We start from the raw sequence: 15,725 nt of genomic DNA, 5'->3' as shown, positions 1-15,725 counted from the left end.
TAATGAAAATTTTAAATTGTGAAATAATTTTAGAATCACACAGAAGATGTAAAAAGAGTACAGAGTTCCTGTGCATCCTGTTCCCAACTTCCCCAAGGACATGGTACACAACCATAGTACAGTGATCAACACCAGGAACTGACAATGTATAATACTATTAACTAAACTATAGACCTTATTCACATTTCGCCACAAACATCACCTCTTAATTGTGTTGCTCCCTTATTTGCCATATGACATGCTTTTTATCCCCTGTTGGCTACATAAAACCGCAAGATTCTTCTAAATAATTACTATACAACACCATCCCATTGAAATCGTTAAGTTCATCCCCATTTTCAAATTATTGACTAGGGGTTTACTCCATGCCATAGCAACAATTTTTGAATTTGAGATGTTTTAAACCTCCACATCCTCCCTCTATCTTAACCCCATCCTCCAAGCTCCCCAGCTTTTCCCAACATAAACAAAGATCTGTTATACTGTAAACCACATAATAAAGAAAGCAAAAATAAGTGGCCCTAAAATGTTGACTTACCCATTGAGGAAAGGATCCGAGCTATTATTAGTGATGGATCTCATGTCTGGAGTCATGGCGGGTGGGTTGACAGCAGCCTGAACCGTGGCTAGAGTCTCGGCTTCCATGGGGAGCTGTCTACAGAGGGCGGCTTCCTACAGAGAGGTGACAGTCCGAGGGAGAGGCAACAGTGATTCTTTCATTGTCATAAGGATCGGAGCAAAGGATGCTTCGCATAAAAACTTTTCACCAAACACAAAAGCGCTTTATGTTTATTCCTCATACATCAAAATCATCAGGAAATCATTAGTGTTCTTTCTCTGAAGAAATCTTATAGATATAAGTCACTTTCTCACATTCACAAAGTTAATGAGAAGCTCATGCAATATTTTCCCTCAAGGCACTTACATAGCAACTATCTAACCCATCCAATTGCTTAAAATACCCAAATCAGGGCTTCCCTGGTGGCGCAGTGGTTGAGAGTCTGCCTGCTGATGCAGGGGACGCGGGTTCGTGCCCCGGTCCGGGAAGATCCCACATGCCGCGGAGCGTCTGGGCCCGTGAGCCATGGCTGCAGAGCCTGCGCGTCCGCAGCCTATGCTCCGCAACGGGAGAGGCCACAACAGTGAGAGGCCTGTACCCACCCACCCCCAAACCCAAATCATATAAGGGCCTCTCAAGACACTTTCTCAGAGACAAGACTATTTTTACCCCAGGTGCTCAGACCAAATCTAAGTCAATCAAAGCAGTTGGACTCCTCTGGACTAGCAGGTACATTCTGGTCTTTGCCGCTTATAGGCCAGTAAAGCAGTGGGATTACAGAGTTCTGGCTCTGCATTGTCACGTCTGGCAGTTTGATATCAATAACAACCAGGAGGGCTTCCCTGGTGGCGCAGCGGTTGAGAGTCCGCCTGCCGATGCAGGGGACGCGGGTTCGTGCCCCGGTCCGGGAGGATCCCATGTGCCGCGGAGCGGCTGGGCCCGTGAGCCATGGCCACTGAGCCTGTGTGTCCAGAGCCTGTGCTCCGCAACGGGAGAGGCCACTACAGTGAGAGGCCCGCATACCAAAAAAAAATAATAATAATAAATAATAATAATAATAATAATAACCAGGAGAGCAGAACAACCAGTTTAAAAGCTTGTTAGTCAATAAGTTTTTCTATGTTACTAATTATTTTGTTGACTAAAATGGCTGAAGTTTGGGGCACCATGCACATGCAATCCAAATCCCACTGACGATTAACTATTCGATAGCACGTGGATTTCATTAGCAAAAATTAAAACACTAGCATTTTTTTAAGCTAGCACTACTTTGCCAAGGAGAGTCAATCCAAAAGGTTACAAATCTGACTGCAATTACTTTCTCTAGATATAACCTCTAGGGAGTCTCTCCCATTTTGCAAACATGACCAGACATCAAATTCCTTTCAAAGTTGCTGCTGTTTCCAGAGAATAATACTTTTATATATTTATACATGCATCCAAAACCAAAGTTAGGCCCTCGGCATATTTATGCCTATCGGTTTCCCACCACGCAGGCTGAATCACTGGTCTCATCATCCCTCAAAACCCCAAAACCATGGCTAAAATGGCAAACAGAATATTTAGACCATCTAAGCTACAGTGTCTGTGTTAGATCCCTTCCAGCCCTGACACACAATGATTTTAGAGAGTAACTCCTGTCTAGACAAGTCTAGTGAAATCATCGGCCATAAAAACTTTCGGTTATTAGAGTTCATTATACTGTTCTGAGGAGTTATGGTAGCATAACTCTTATAAACCATGAAGACCTGATTGATAAGAAACTGCATTGTCAACTTATACTGAAATAAATACCCTGTCTAGACAGGGCTCTTGGTTCACCTCTGTTCATTTCGATTGCAAATAATCAAATACTTAACTAACAAATTTTATTCAGTAATCTGTAAAAAGCAAACCAAAAAATGGAGTTTTTTTTTTTTAAGGGGGATTTTAATCTCAATCTTGGAAGTACCGTCTGACTAAATCTAGAAAAACTGAATTATTTCCTATAGTTGTTTTTATGTGGTAGGCAGTGTGCATTAGAAATCTTATCTTCCAACCAAAGCTTACTCAGAGGCCTCACACACAAGAATAACAGGGATTGGACCTGGTGTGAAGAGCACAGAGGCCACCAACCTCTCAAACAGACTCATACACACAGTCTGAAGACAGCTAGTCAATGATATAATTTCTAGTCCTTTATAAACTGTAAATGCAAAGATCCTTTGGGCAATAACCTTCATTAACCAAAAAAATCAACTGTAACTAGAATATTCCAATTCTCCAAACTTTCTGAATAAATGTGGAGTGTACCCCTAAACGGATACCCATTTAAACATACAGCTTGAAGAGACTGCTGCATTTCTTTACATGTGACACAATTTTATCACCATATATCTTAAGAACACTAGTTGAATTTGCAGTTTCCAGGTGGTCTGCATTTCAATATAATAAGAATCATTTCTGGAACTTCACTGGGGAAAAAAATATAGATACAATGTATATATGAATTATTTGTCATCTCTAATGATATATCATATGAAAATAAAACGTTTAAATTATAAGAAAAATATCTAGTTTCTGATATTTTAAGCTTTCCTCTTCATTTAAATTACTCTGGGAATAGGTCAAATAGATACAATATGCATTTTAAAAGAATGCTTGTGTGTGGCTAAATATATAAATGAAATTCAAAAGAACTATTTATAATAACCAAAGCTGGAAGAACCTATACTATTATATATCAGGGAAAATGTTTCATGGTGCCATTTCACGTCTGTCCCCTCTATTTAAAATGAGAGATAACTGAAGTTCCATTCCTCAGCATCGATGTTTCCCTAACTACTTTGAGGACTTGACCCCCTCGGCATCATAAGAGGCAATGCTCTGTTCTGCCTGTAGGGGGCTCGCACTATCATTTTCGCCTCCGAATGACTAACTTGGGAGAGAGAATACAGAAAAGGTGTTGAATATACCTGAAAACTAACTTTGCAATATAAATTAGGCCAGTCTGAGTTAGAAACTTTTCCGAGGGGGCAACACTTTCTTCGATTACTCTAAGGTTATTCTTAAGTCACAGCAGCCACTGTGAAGGTTATGTTGGCCCCTGGCTCCAAACCCACCTGCTCCCTATCCCACCTGGACGGTGGCCCACAAAGCCTGCCTGACAGCCCTGTCCACGTCTCCTCCTTTGTCTCGGACGGGACCCCCTCACTCCTTCACTCCCTCCCCACTGCCCCTCCCACTTCCGGCATCTGCTCCAACTGTTCGTTCTGCTTGGAACGCTCTCCTCAGATCGTCCTGAAGTTCACTCCCTCATTGATGTCTGTCTCAACAGATGCCATCTCGTCAGAGATTACATTCAGTGTTCTTGATGAAAACTTATATATTTACCGTCTGTCTTTCTCTTTAGAATGTAAAGAGAGGAAAGGGACCTTATTTGTCATGTTCACTTCTGTATCCCCACTGTGTATAACAACCCAGGCATATAGTGGGCACTTGATAAAATATTCACTCAACGAAGAAATGAAAAATATTGCTGGAATTCAAATGGAAATATTTTAAATTATAATTAACAATAAAAGGAAAACTTAACTAAGATCATTCAATTCTCATCTTCAACCACAAGTATGAGTCAAACAACAGTCTACTATATAGATCCCAGCTAGCCAGGCTCAAACTCCATCCTAATGAAATGATCTCATGGTGTTTCTCCTGCTCCCAACACAGGAGATGGGCAGGAGGGCAGAGTGGTCATGGGCAGGAATTCCAGGGCCAAATGCTTGGATTTGAACCCTGGCCATGCCATCTCCCAGCCAGTTACCTAATTTCTTTGTTCCCCATTGGTAAAGTGAGGATAATAACAGCATCCACCCAATAGGGCAGCTGTGGTGATAAAATGAGGTAACACATATAGGGTACTTAGAGCAGTGCTGGCGCACGAGATCACTTAATAAATGTTAACTAAGTATTATTATCGTCTTATGCTCTGTATTCCAATCCCAGAAAACAAAAGCAAAAACACAAATAAACAATCTTAAAAGTCACACTACCACATGGAACTGACCCACTTTGAGTGGTCTGACAACTTTTCCTGGCCAACTTTCACCTTGGAAGGATTACACCAAATGTGACGTTCATCACGAGTCAGCAAGGCTAAGAATATAACTTTTTAAAAATTTTACCAAGGAGCGGTTTGTAAACCTTTTTGTATAACATAAAATTGATTTTTAATATAAGTGGAGAATGGTGAGAAGTTTCATTTCACTCAATTATGTTTTATAATAGCTCCATATTTAGATTTTTTTTTTTTTTTTTTGCCACACTGCATGGCATGTGCAACTTCCCCAACCAGGGATGGACCCTGCACCCCCTGCAGTGGAAGTTTGGAGTCTTAACCACTGGACTACCAGAGAAATCCCCAAATTTAGAATTTTTAAAGGTCTAGCCTTTTTTGAATGAAAACAGTTTCCTATTTCTGTTCATAAATTGAAACAGCAATACAAAATCTAAGGTTTGGAAATAAAAGAACTAACCTCACTAACACGTCCCCGTCCAAAGAAAGGAGGATTTTTATTTAAAAAAGAAAAAAAAAAAGAAACTAAATTTAAGTATAAAATTAAACCCCAGACGCAGTATGATTTTGGCTGCCACGTGACCTCCGCTGCCCTTGCCCGGGCAGAAATGAAAGGCAAACACCTGACTTTAGTCTGACCAAGATGGGGGAGTCAAGACTGAAGGAGAAGCGGAAGCAAAGGCTGCAGATGGGGCACTGGGCTAAGTGAACTGATGTGGAAACAGGGGGACAGTTGAACAAGGCTGGTCTAGGACAAGACTCAGGTCTCCAACTCAGAGCTGGCAGTGCAGCTGCCCTAACCCTGTGCTCCCTCCCCAGCTCCCGCCAGTGCAGGCAGGATAACACATGCTAAGCTGGAGACACACCTGAGCCCCTTGGTCTGTCTCATCTCCCACCTCCACTCCAGTTCAGCAAGATCCTTTCCCAGTGTCCCTTCCACTCCCACCCACCCTATCCTCCCAAACAAGTCTTCAGTTTCCTGAAGTCCTCGGTACTTTGGGTCCCTCTTCATCAAGACATATCCCCCCACCCTTAGGGGTTCTGTTACATCACCTTTCCCAGGATGCCTTCCCTGACAACCATGACCACAGCAAACCACTACCTGCCCCTTTCCCACCCCTGAAGTCCAAAATAAAGCATCCAGCTGGGGTCTGAAACTCCATGTCTCACAGTACACTCCTCACCCGGCCCCAAAGCAGCTCTTCCTGCTGACGTCAAGCTTTCTCTTAATGCCGTCACCCCTTCTCCCAGCTCCAAATCTCAGTCAACTGTCTCCCTCAGTCCCCACAACAATTCATTCATTTGCTCCTGTATTTATTTTTTAAAAATACTGTGGAGAGGGCTTCCCTGGTGGCGCAGTTGTTGAGAATCTGCCTGCTAATGCAGGGGACACGGGTTCGAGCCCTGGTCTGGGAAGATCCTACATGCCACGGAGCAGCTAGGCCCGTGAGCCACAACTACTGAGCCTGAGCGTCTGGAGCCTGTGCTCTGCAACAAGAGAGGCCGCGACAGTGAGAGAGGCCCACGCACCGCGATGAAGAGTGGCCCCCGCTTGCCACAACTAGAGGAAGCCCTCGCACAGAAACGAAGACCCAAAACAGCCAAAAATAAATAAATTAATTAATTAATTTAATTAAAATGTTAAAAAAAAATACTATGGAGACTACCAGGTGCCCAGTACAGTTCTCGGCAACAGGGATACAGCAATGAAAAATACAGACGGTGTCCTGCCTCTTCAAGGATTCTAGAGGGGGAGACAGACTCCAACAGAAAATGATGCAGAAGGGCCAAGCCTTATGGGGTCCATCTCCCCGATATCTACATGCTCCAAACCTTCTTTCCAACTCAAGTCGTCTGCACTCCTTCTCTAGACCTACCAGTCTCCATGTGCAGGGGGAGATTGTTCTACACTTTGTCACGATCTTTACAAAGGGTGACCAGAGGAGAAAAATCAGGATAGGGAGCGGTCAGAGTGTCATGTCCTACGAAGAAGCAAGGGGACTGTTTAAGAGAGACTTGTGGCACACCAAGGCTCTCAAACTATTATTGATTGCCACGTGGAAGAAGGAAGATTCCTTCTACCCCAGACTGGAGGCAGATCTGATGGAGGGCTTTGTAGTTAGTAGTTCGTTCAGTGATAGAACTGGCTGCTTCTCAATTCTCTGGGCTACTGGCCACTGGAATTTTCAAGCAGTTGTTGAGGGTTAAATGCTACTGGATATGACCAGGCCTTGGCACAGGAGAAAAAGTGTCCTTGGATTCAGAATGATGAAAGCTCAAATCCCAGCTGAGCTACTCCCTAGCTATAACATTTTGGAGTACATTTTTAACCTTTCAGTTTGTTCATCTGAAGAAAAAGAAAAAAAAAAAAGACAAAAGATTTATCTTGCTGGGCTGTTATAAAGATTAAAAAGCATATTTATCAAGAACCTGGCACAGTGAGGCAGTTACTAGAATGAGCTACTTACTCATGGTGTTAAATGTTTTAAGAGGTGGAGATGTTAGCTAATACTTGCGTATCACTTACTACTTGTGAAGCACTGCCCTAAGTGCTTTAACATACTATATCTCATTTCATCCTCCTGACAACCCAACTGTCTCCATTTTATGGATGAGGGCACTGAGGTACAGAGAGACTAAGCAACTTTCCCAGGATCTGGCCCCAGAGTCTGTTGTCATAGCCACTACACTATGAGGAAAGCCAAAGATTGAGGTCGGCAGACCTCAAATTTTCAGCCCTTTCACCTACTGGCTATAGGACTTGGGCATGTTATTTCATTTCTCTGAGCTTGTTTTCCCAGCTATAAAACAGAAATACCAACCCCCCTCCTTCGGGCAGTTTAGAGGATTTAATGAAGTGGCCTGTTTCACTGTCCTGAACACAGTTTCCCTCTCTGAATTGGAAAAGAGATGGAACTGGACATAGTCTCTGATCCTTTTCAACGTATAAGGGTGGAGCTAGTGTCCTGGGAATTCACAAGCACATCCAGCAAAGTTATAAGTTCAGATTTTAAAGGCCAATTTCAGAAAGATCTGGAAAGCTGCCCCTGGTAACCTCACCCCTACCCTGCTCCACCACAACTTTATTTTTTCTCTACATCCAAGCTGGGGGTGGAAAGACTGTTGCAAAATAAAGGCTTGAGAATGTCTTTCAGAGTTTGTGGTCTTCCATCTAGCTCCCTAAAATGAATAATTACATGCGGGTTTACAAGCACCCTCTCCTACTGGCTGGGGGAGGGGGTGGTGTGCCAAATAGCTGGAGGGGTGTGAAAGACAAAGGCCCATCTGTAAAAAGAAGGTGTTCCTGGAAGCAAACTTCAAACCTCCTTTCCTTCCAGCTCCCCACTGGCCTGCAGCCTGCCTGTGGAATAAATCAAGAGAGGAGGTGAGAAAGTCAACAGCAGTTGAAAGCATCCTGCAGCCCTGTCCATCCCGGGCTAAGGGAGCGCCTCCCGCCAGCCAGCCCTGGCCCTCCCTGGAATGTACTTGAAAGGAAAGACAATAACCTCTTCTGAGGGTGCCTGCTTGATTTAGGTGTGTGTGGCCAGGGATACTACAAAAATGGAAGATTGTACTGTTTTAATTAGAAAGGGTGGGGTGAGTAGAAACAAATGAAAGACAAAAAAAAAAAAAGACAATATTTTGAAATCCTAACATTAAAACAGTTATTCTGGTGCAGAGAAGTTGCTCTCTCTGCCGAAACTTCCCCGGACTTCAGAGGCAGAATACTGAATTATTTACCTTCTTTATAAGGAAAAAAAAAAAAAAAAAAAAAAACACGCCCAGTGTAAATTTCTTTTTAACTCTGTGCTAAGGGATTCTAGAAATTCACTGTCACATTTCCTGGAGCCCCCCTTTTGGAAATACCTCATCACACAAGCTCAGCTGCCAGGCTCAGACTGTCGAAACACTGACACTTCGGGGAAGACATTTGTTGAGTCCATAATTATTATCCATTTTGATGCTCTTTTAATTCAGGATATAAATAGCAATCCTGTGTTGCTCCATAATCTCTGTTATCCTTTAGAATCGAATTAAGGAAAACATTATATAATTTAGATAGTCTCCTCTTAAGAGAAATAGCTGAATGAATTTCGAGGTGGAATATTTCTTCGTACCTCTGATCTTATCAAGATCCAAAATATGAAGCTGCTTTGCATTTGTGCAAACCTGGTGAGCCTCCATTTAAAAAAATGTGTTTGTACTACTCAGCCATAAAAAAGAACAAAATGTTGCCATCTGCAGCAGCATGGATGGACTTGGAGGGTGTTATGCTAAGTGAAATAAGACAGAGAAAGACAAATAATGTACCATATCACTTATATGTGGAATCTAAAAAAATGCAACAAATAGTGAATATAGCAAAAGAGAGGCAGACTCACAGGTATAGAGAGCAAGGTAATGGTTACCAGTACAGAGGTTGGGGGTAATACACAGATGAGGGGTGGGAGGTACAAACTATTGGGAATAAGACAGGCTCAAGGATGGATCGTACAACATGGGGAATATAGCCAATGTTCTGTAATAACTGTAAATGAAAAAACCTTTAAAAATGAATTTAAAAATTGTAATAACCTATAATAGAAAAGAATCTAAAAAAGAATATACATGTATAACTGAACACTTTGCTGTATACCTGAAACTAACACAACATTGTAAATCAACTGTATTTCAATACAAATTTTTTTTAAACTGTATAAAAAATATTTAAAAATAAATAAATAAATAAAATATTTAAATGTGTTTGATTTATAATATCTTTCAAAAGGGTCCCTTTTATTTATTTATTTATTTTTGCGGTACACGGGCCTCTCACTGTCGTGGCCTCTCCCACTGCGGAGCACAGGCTCCGGACGCGCAGGCTCAGCAGCCACGGCTCACGGGCCCAGCCGCTCCGCGGCACGTGGGATCTTCCCGGACCGGGGCACGAACCCGTGTCCCCTGCATCGGCAGGCGGACTCTCAACCACTGCGCCACCAGGGAAGCCCTGGGTCCCTTTTAAAAGAATTGGTATTTATCAGAAAATGGATTATTTCTGGGACTTGTAGGCAAATAGAACACTGACAGCAGTTACAATGGAAGCCCTTTGAGGGTAGGGACCAAGCCTATTCGTTCACTGCTGTGCGTTTAGTGCCTAGAGCATGCTGAACAAATGAATGAATGAACGTAGACAGCCAGGTTACTCTACAGGGATCCACACCCTGGGTGGACAACATGACCTCTGATGTTGCAGTCAATCCTGAAACCTAATTCTCTGAAATGCTTTTCTAAAAGGAAATTATAGCCCCAGGTGCTGAAGGCAAGACTCTATGAAGCAGCCACTACTTAGGCTATGATATGACACTTTTTAACGTCTCTAAATAGCTATTCTTCACATGACAAAAAACAGACCTCAGAACCTTCCCTGGACCAGCGCTGCTCACAGCCGGGTGTGTCCCTCCCCCGGGCCCTCGGTCAGGAATGGCTGCCAGAGGCCGGCCAGCTGGCCGGCCAGACCCGGTAGTGGTTGTCAAGCCCAACAAAAATCTGTGAGACCTGCCAAAAGAATTCTGAGGCCTCCTGCCCAAGCCCTCTCCCCTTGTCCCTGTTGCCCTGGCAACCAGAGGCCGGGCTTAGTCAGCATTTTTGTTTGACAAGCTGCTTTCCCCTGTCCACTGAGCCTCAATTAAGGGAAGGATGGGGGTAAAAGCAGTGCTGAGTCTGCCTGGGAATAATAACCATTTCCCAACAACGCAGAGGGAGCGAAGGCTTCTTCACTTAAGACTCTTCCAGGCCCTGGAGGCTGACGGGAAGTCCTCGAGGTTAAAATCATCTTTGAGGCAGAAGGTCCCCCAGCTTCATATTTAAATGAATAATACAACGAAATACTCTCCTCAGATAAAGCCAAGAGTCTGTTTTTATGTCAAGGAATTGTTCTTTCAGAGGGGTAAATAGGGACTGCGAAGCCTGTTTCTCAATTTCTTACGAGTTACTCAAATTTTCCATTTCCTCCGGTAAAGTTGTAAACATGCCCTTTATGATACTGAGCAAATACTGTGTTGGTTTTTAAGCTGTAACAGCAGAATAATCTATAGTCTTGTGGGCACGTGTGGCTCATAGTATTTTAAAAATTTATGTCCAGAAACGTTGGAGAAAGGATTCCAGGCAGCTTAGAATAGATATGTCCAAACTCACAGCACAACTTCCATGGCTGATACAGAATAAATAAATGACTTCCCAGTATATTAAGAAAAAGAGATAACAAAAGTAGTATTCTCTACTACCAATTTTGTTTTAAAAAACAAAATACACATGGATACATACGAAGACTGGAGAGAAATCACCAACATCTTCATAGCTGCTCTCTTTAGGTAAGAGTATAAGTGATGCATACATTCTTTCCTGGTTTTGATTATTTTAAACATTTACTACAATGAATGTGTTTTGTCTTTTCTGTGCGACACTTTTACTTTATTATTATCTTTACTTAGAGTCGAATTCACTCTGTGAAACTGTACAGTTCTAAGTTTTGACAAATACATAATACAGTTGTGAAGCAGCCACTGCAAGCAAGACACAGAACTGTGTCATCCCCCACAAACCCCCTAGTGCCTCTCCTGTGGAGGCAGCCCCTCCTCGATCTTTAACTGTAGCACCCACTCATCTGTTCTCTGTCCCTATAGTTTTGCCCTTTCCAGAATGTCATATAAATGGAATCATACATTGTGAAGTCTTTTTTCTTTTTCTTTTTGGCTGCACTGCGAGGCATGCGGGATCTTAGTCCCCCGACCAGGGGTCGAACCGGTGCCCCCTGCAGTGGAAGCACAGAGTGTAACCACTGGACCGCCAGGGAAGTCCCATTATGAAGTCTTTTGAGTCTGAATTCTTTCAGTTAGTAAAATGCTTTCTCTCATCTCAGTCAGAGAAAACAAACAAAAAAACTACTAAATTATATTTTTAAAAGTTAAAAACGATTTTTCACTTAAAAAACTTCATAAACTGAATTCTAACTTTTTTTTCTAATATGAAGGTAGCAGGAAGTACATCTTCAACTGAGAATTGCTTTCTTTCCTAGGGTTGCCGTTTCTTAGATGAGCCTGAAACCGCTTCACGGCGTTTTGGAAAACTTAGCAAAAATAAAACTGATTATCACGGACAACGGAGAATGTCTTTCATGAGAATTCACTCTCCATAATGTCTGTGACAGACGCCGAAAGCAGAGAAAGTTCCACTTTCCTAATAAGGCCACGTACTGCAGACCTGGCTGGGATCCCCTTGGGCTCGTGGCACCCCAGCCCTTGGAGCACCTGCCACATTCTGAGATAATTCATCAATTATCAGATACAAGCAGTTCCACTCTGTTGCTACAGCAGCCAATGCTAAATTGTAGGGATCGTTTTTAACAAAACTCTTCTACTTCAAAAGATTCCTAATCAGGGGAGATACCAAACCTCACCGGCCCTTTGATCAGAGTTCTGTTGGCCTGTGGGAACGAGGAAAAGAAAGAAAGAAGCACCTTATGCTCATTTTCACAGAACTCTGGGCTCTGGTGCATCTGGTCCCTGCTCCAGCTATGAAAGTGAAAGATGGCAGCACTGGGACCCCACGAAGTAAGGAATGGTTTGAATTTATCCTTCTGGCCACCAATCTGGATTAGAGTTCATCATTTTGTCTCCTTTGCTAAAATGTGAGTTATCTGAAGGCAGCCATGTCCCACTTATCTTTTTAGTATTTCCCACAACATAAATGTTGGGTGAATAAACAAATGAAGAGATAAAAGAAGGAATGAAAAAAAAAATTTTCCATCCTGAAATAATGGAGGTATACTTCAGATCTGTAATCAGACTTTCCTCAACTTCATTTGTTAATATCTCTGGCATGATTTCAGAGACAAGTTAACATCTGAGCCTTTGGCATTGTGAGGTGTACGTCAGACTGTGGAACGAGAACCGAGGAATTGTTTTCTCCACAGCACAACATCAGACTACATGCCTGGAGGAACAATGGCACAGAAACAGAAAAAAGAACAAGAGGGAGAAGGAGATGAAGAAGAAGAAGAAAAAGGAAAAATAAAATAATATTTACATGGCATATAACTCATAAGGACCTTTCACATTTATCATATATTTAACAATAATAAAAATATACAGAGTAATGGGCTTCCCTGATGGTGCAGTGGTTGAGAGTCCGCCTGCCGATGCAGGGGACACGGGTTCGTGCCCCGGTCCGGGAAGATCCCACATACCGCCGAGCGTCTGGGCCCATGAGCCATGGCCGCTGAGCCTGCGCGTCCGGAGCCTGTGCTCCGCAACGGGAGAGGCCACAACAGTTAGAGGCCCGCGTACGGCAAAAAAAAAAAAAATATATATATATATATATATATATATATATATATGTACAGAGTACTGATGACTTCCCAAGAATTAGGAACAAATTCATTCTATTTATTAAAATTTACCAACCTCCTTTCCTATCATAAAGATGGAGCCTAGGAAGGGGCCTCTCTCCCAGAAATTCTCCCCTGATAGGAAGGTCAGGGCCTGCCTGCTGGGCAGGGACTTCAAGAAGACAGGCTGGACAGCTAGGGCCCTCCTGCAAACTAGAGGAAGGCCAGGGGAATTACAAAGTGCCCAGAAAGCAAAGGATATTCAGGAAGTTGTTGACTACGTAGAACAGGGAGTGGGACAGAAAGAACAAATGGCACAGACAATCTTCAGAGCTCATCAGGACCACCACTGCCTCCGTCCCTCTACCTTCCTACCAGGTGCTGGAAGGCGGCTAAACAGGTGAGCCAAATATCACTTTTACTTCCAATCCATTTCCCTGCCCCACCCTGGCTTAAGTGCAAATAGCGAGGCTTAAGGGCAAAGCACCAAAAGAAAGCAGTAAAAAAAAACCCCACAAAGGTGATACACGTACTAATCTACACCTGAACAATCAGACATCTTGGCAAATGCCACTGTCATCAAACACTCCAACACCATTTACTGTATGGCCTTAAACAATATCTTTGACCCTGAGTATCAGGCTGCTGCTGGATGGGGAACATGTCTGCCACGACTTAAAAAAGTCTCTTTAGACCTTTTTTCCTGTATCCATAATAAAGATAAAAAGACATCAGAACAATCCATTCCACCTTCTTCTCCTCCTCTAACCACACACACACACACACACACACACACACACACACACACACACACAAGCTCACACGTTCAAAGCTGAACTACAGGAGACTCTGGGAGCAAATCTGGACAGCGTTCCTCCCCGAGGTCCTGTACAGTGGAGTCGACGCTGTCATGCAGCAAAATACTCCAAGTTCCACAGCCTCTAGGGATCAGCATTTAAGGAACTTGGTTGGTATTTCTGTAATATGAACCATCAATACTAACATTCTGGTTCAAAGGCACCTATGGTTGGAATAAAGGAAACAATTTGGGGCACTTTTCTCCACCCCTTTTCAGAAATACTTTCTGTGGTAAAGGAGGAGGTGGGGTAGAGGAAAGAGAAACACAGAACGAGGCAGAAACTGAGACACAAGTCATTCTTTGCGGGGGAAAAAAAAACATTAAAACTTATAAATGCTACTATAATACTATTTATATTACTCTATATTATAAAATAGATAAATTATTCCAAACAGAATTATTATCCAAAGACAGAAAACCATAATACAATCATTTCCTGCTAAGAAACATGATACTGTATATCTAAAAACAGTATAAACAAATGCTACCCTGAAATAACCGTGAAAGTTCAGACATAAATCCTCAGGGTAAAAAAAGCACAACGATGGTTATATGACAAAGTTGTATTCCTCAAATTTAGAGGCTAGTTCAACAGAACAACAAAGCACAATTTATATTCATTTCCCACATTTTCAAAGGCTATGTATAAGGAATTCTTTTAATTCATCATGTTTTTTAAACTTCATACAGTGTAGATACTTTATATTTTAGAATTTATTTGATGAGAAATACATTATTTACCTATGGCAGTCAATGTATATTTTTGAAAGTATCAGATATAACTAAAAGAAAAAATCGTGTTTACCCTAATACCCTCAAGCCCCCTGGAAGAAAGCTTTCTGGAACAGTTAAAACTATTCATTTCCGTCCACATGGAAAGGAAGCTACCCGTGTATCTTGCTTCATGTGAGTCATAAGGCAAAGTCTGAAGAATTAAAACAATAAACTGAAGCCTTCCTCCCCAAAATGCAGCCAGCAAAATTTATGAGACCTGAAAGCATGGGCTACATGAGTTCAGCAACACAGAAGAGAATTCTGCTTTTGCACAGACCAAGCCACTGAAGCAGGGAGAACACTGTGGGCTCCTTCATGGATTTTCTTTTCTTTATTTTGTGAAGTGAGGCCCTGAGCCTGACTCACAGAGGACACACACTCTGTTGACTGACTGACTGAATGAGGAAATGGCGCTAAGTGCCTGATCAAAGCCCAGGGGGTTTTGCAGAGCACTCTATCAGAGTCTGTATGCAAAACATTTCCCTTTCTTTTTCTCATGCTCCACGATGGATCAAAGATGGTTGCAGATTCTTTGTCATCTCTTCCGTGGAACATCCCCTCTGCTATCTGCTCTAATTGGGGGTTGAGGGGTGTGCTGTGACTGCTCTGTCCAAGAGAATATGGAAGAACTGACTCTGTGGCAGTTTCCAGAGCCAGGCCCGAGACCCTGGCAGCTTTCAATTCCTGTCTCTTAGAACATTCTCTTGGGGAGACCCAAGCTGCTATGTAATACGTCCCACTGCTCTGAGCTTGCCAAGCTAGAGATGCCGTGGGCAAATACTCCAGCTTTTAGTCCTAGCTATGCTCAGTCTTCCAGCAGCCCTTTCCATGGTGCCACACACTTGAGTAAACCCACCTTGGACCCTCCAGGCCAGGCTACCCACCGGTCGACCACCGTTAAGTGACCTCAGTCAAAATCACGTACAGCACAAGAACAGTCCAGCTGAGCCCTGCCCCAATTCCTGACCACGAAATGGCGTGATATAATACAATGGCTAGTGTTTCAAGCCACTGAGTTTTGCGATAATGTATTACACAGTAATAAATAACTGGAACGTATTCTTTCTCTCCTTCTAGTGATTAGCAGTGAAAGCCACAGGCAGCCATGCTGATA

The 15,725-nt window shown here is 42.7% G+C and overlaps 1 protein-coding gene across 1 annotated transcript in view; it reads right to left on the bottom strand.

Annotated features, from left to right (window-relative positions):
• The window catches only part of WWTR1 (WW domain containing transcription regulator 1), a 132,133-nt gene that overhangs the window by 9,148 nt on the left and 107,260 nt on the right, over positions 1 to 15,725 (bottom strand). The window contains exon 5 of the mRNA XM_082654954.1: positions 539 to 672. Within this exon, the coding sequence (XP_082511080.1) occupies positions 539 to 672 (134 nt within the window). The remainder of the gene's footprint in view (positions 1 to 538; positions 673 to 15,725) is intronic.

The sequence above is a fragment of the Grampus griseus genome, assembly GCF_964374135.1.
Source record: "Grampus griseus genome assembly, chromosome: 5".
NCBI lineage: Eukaryota > Metazoa > Chordata > Mammalia > Artiodactyla > Delphinidae > Grampus > Grampus griseus.
This window is presented reverse-complemented; position numbering and strand designations above follow the sequence as displayed.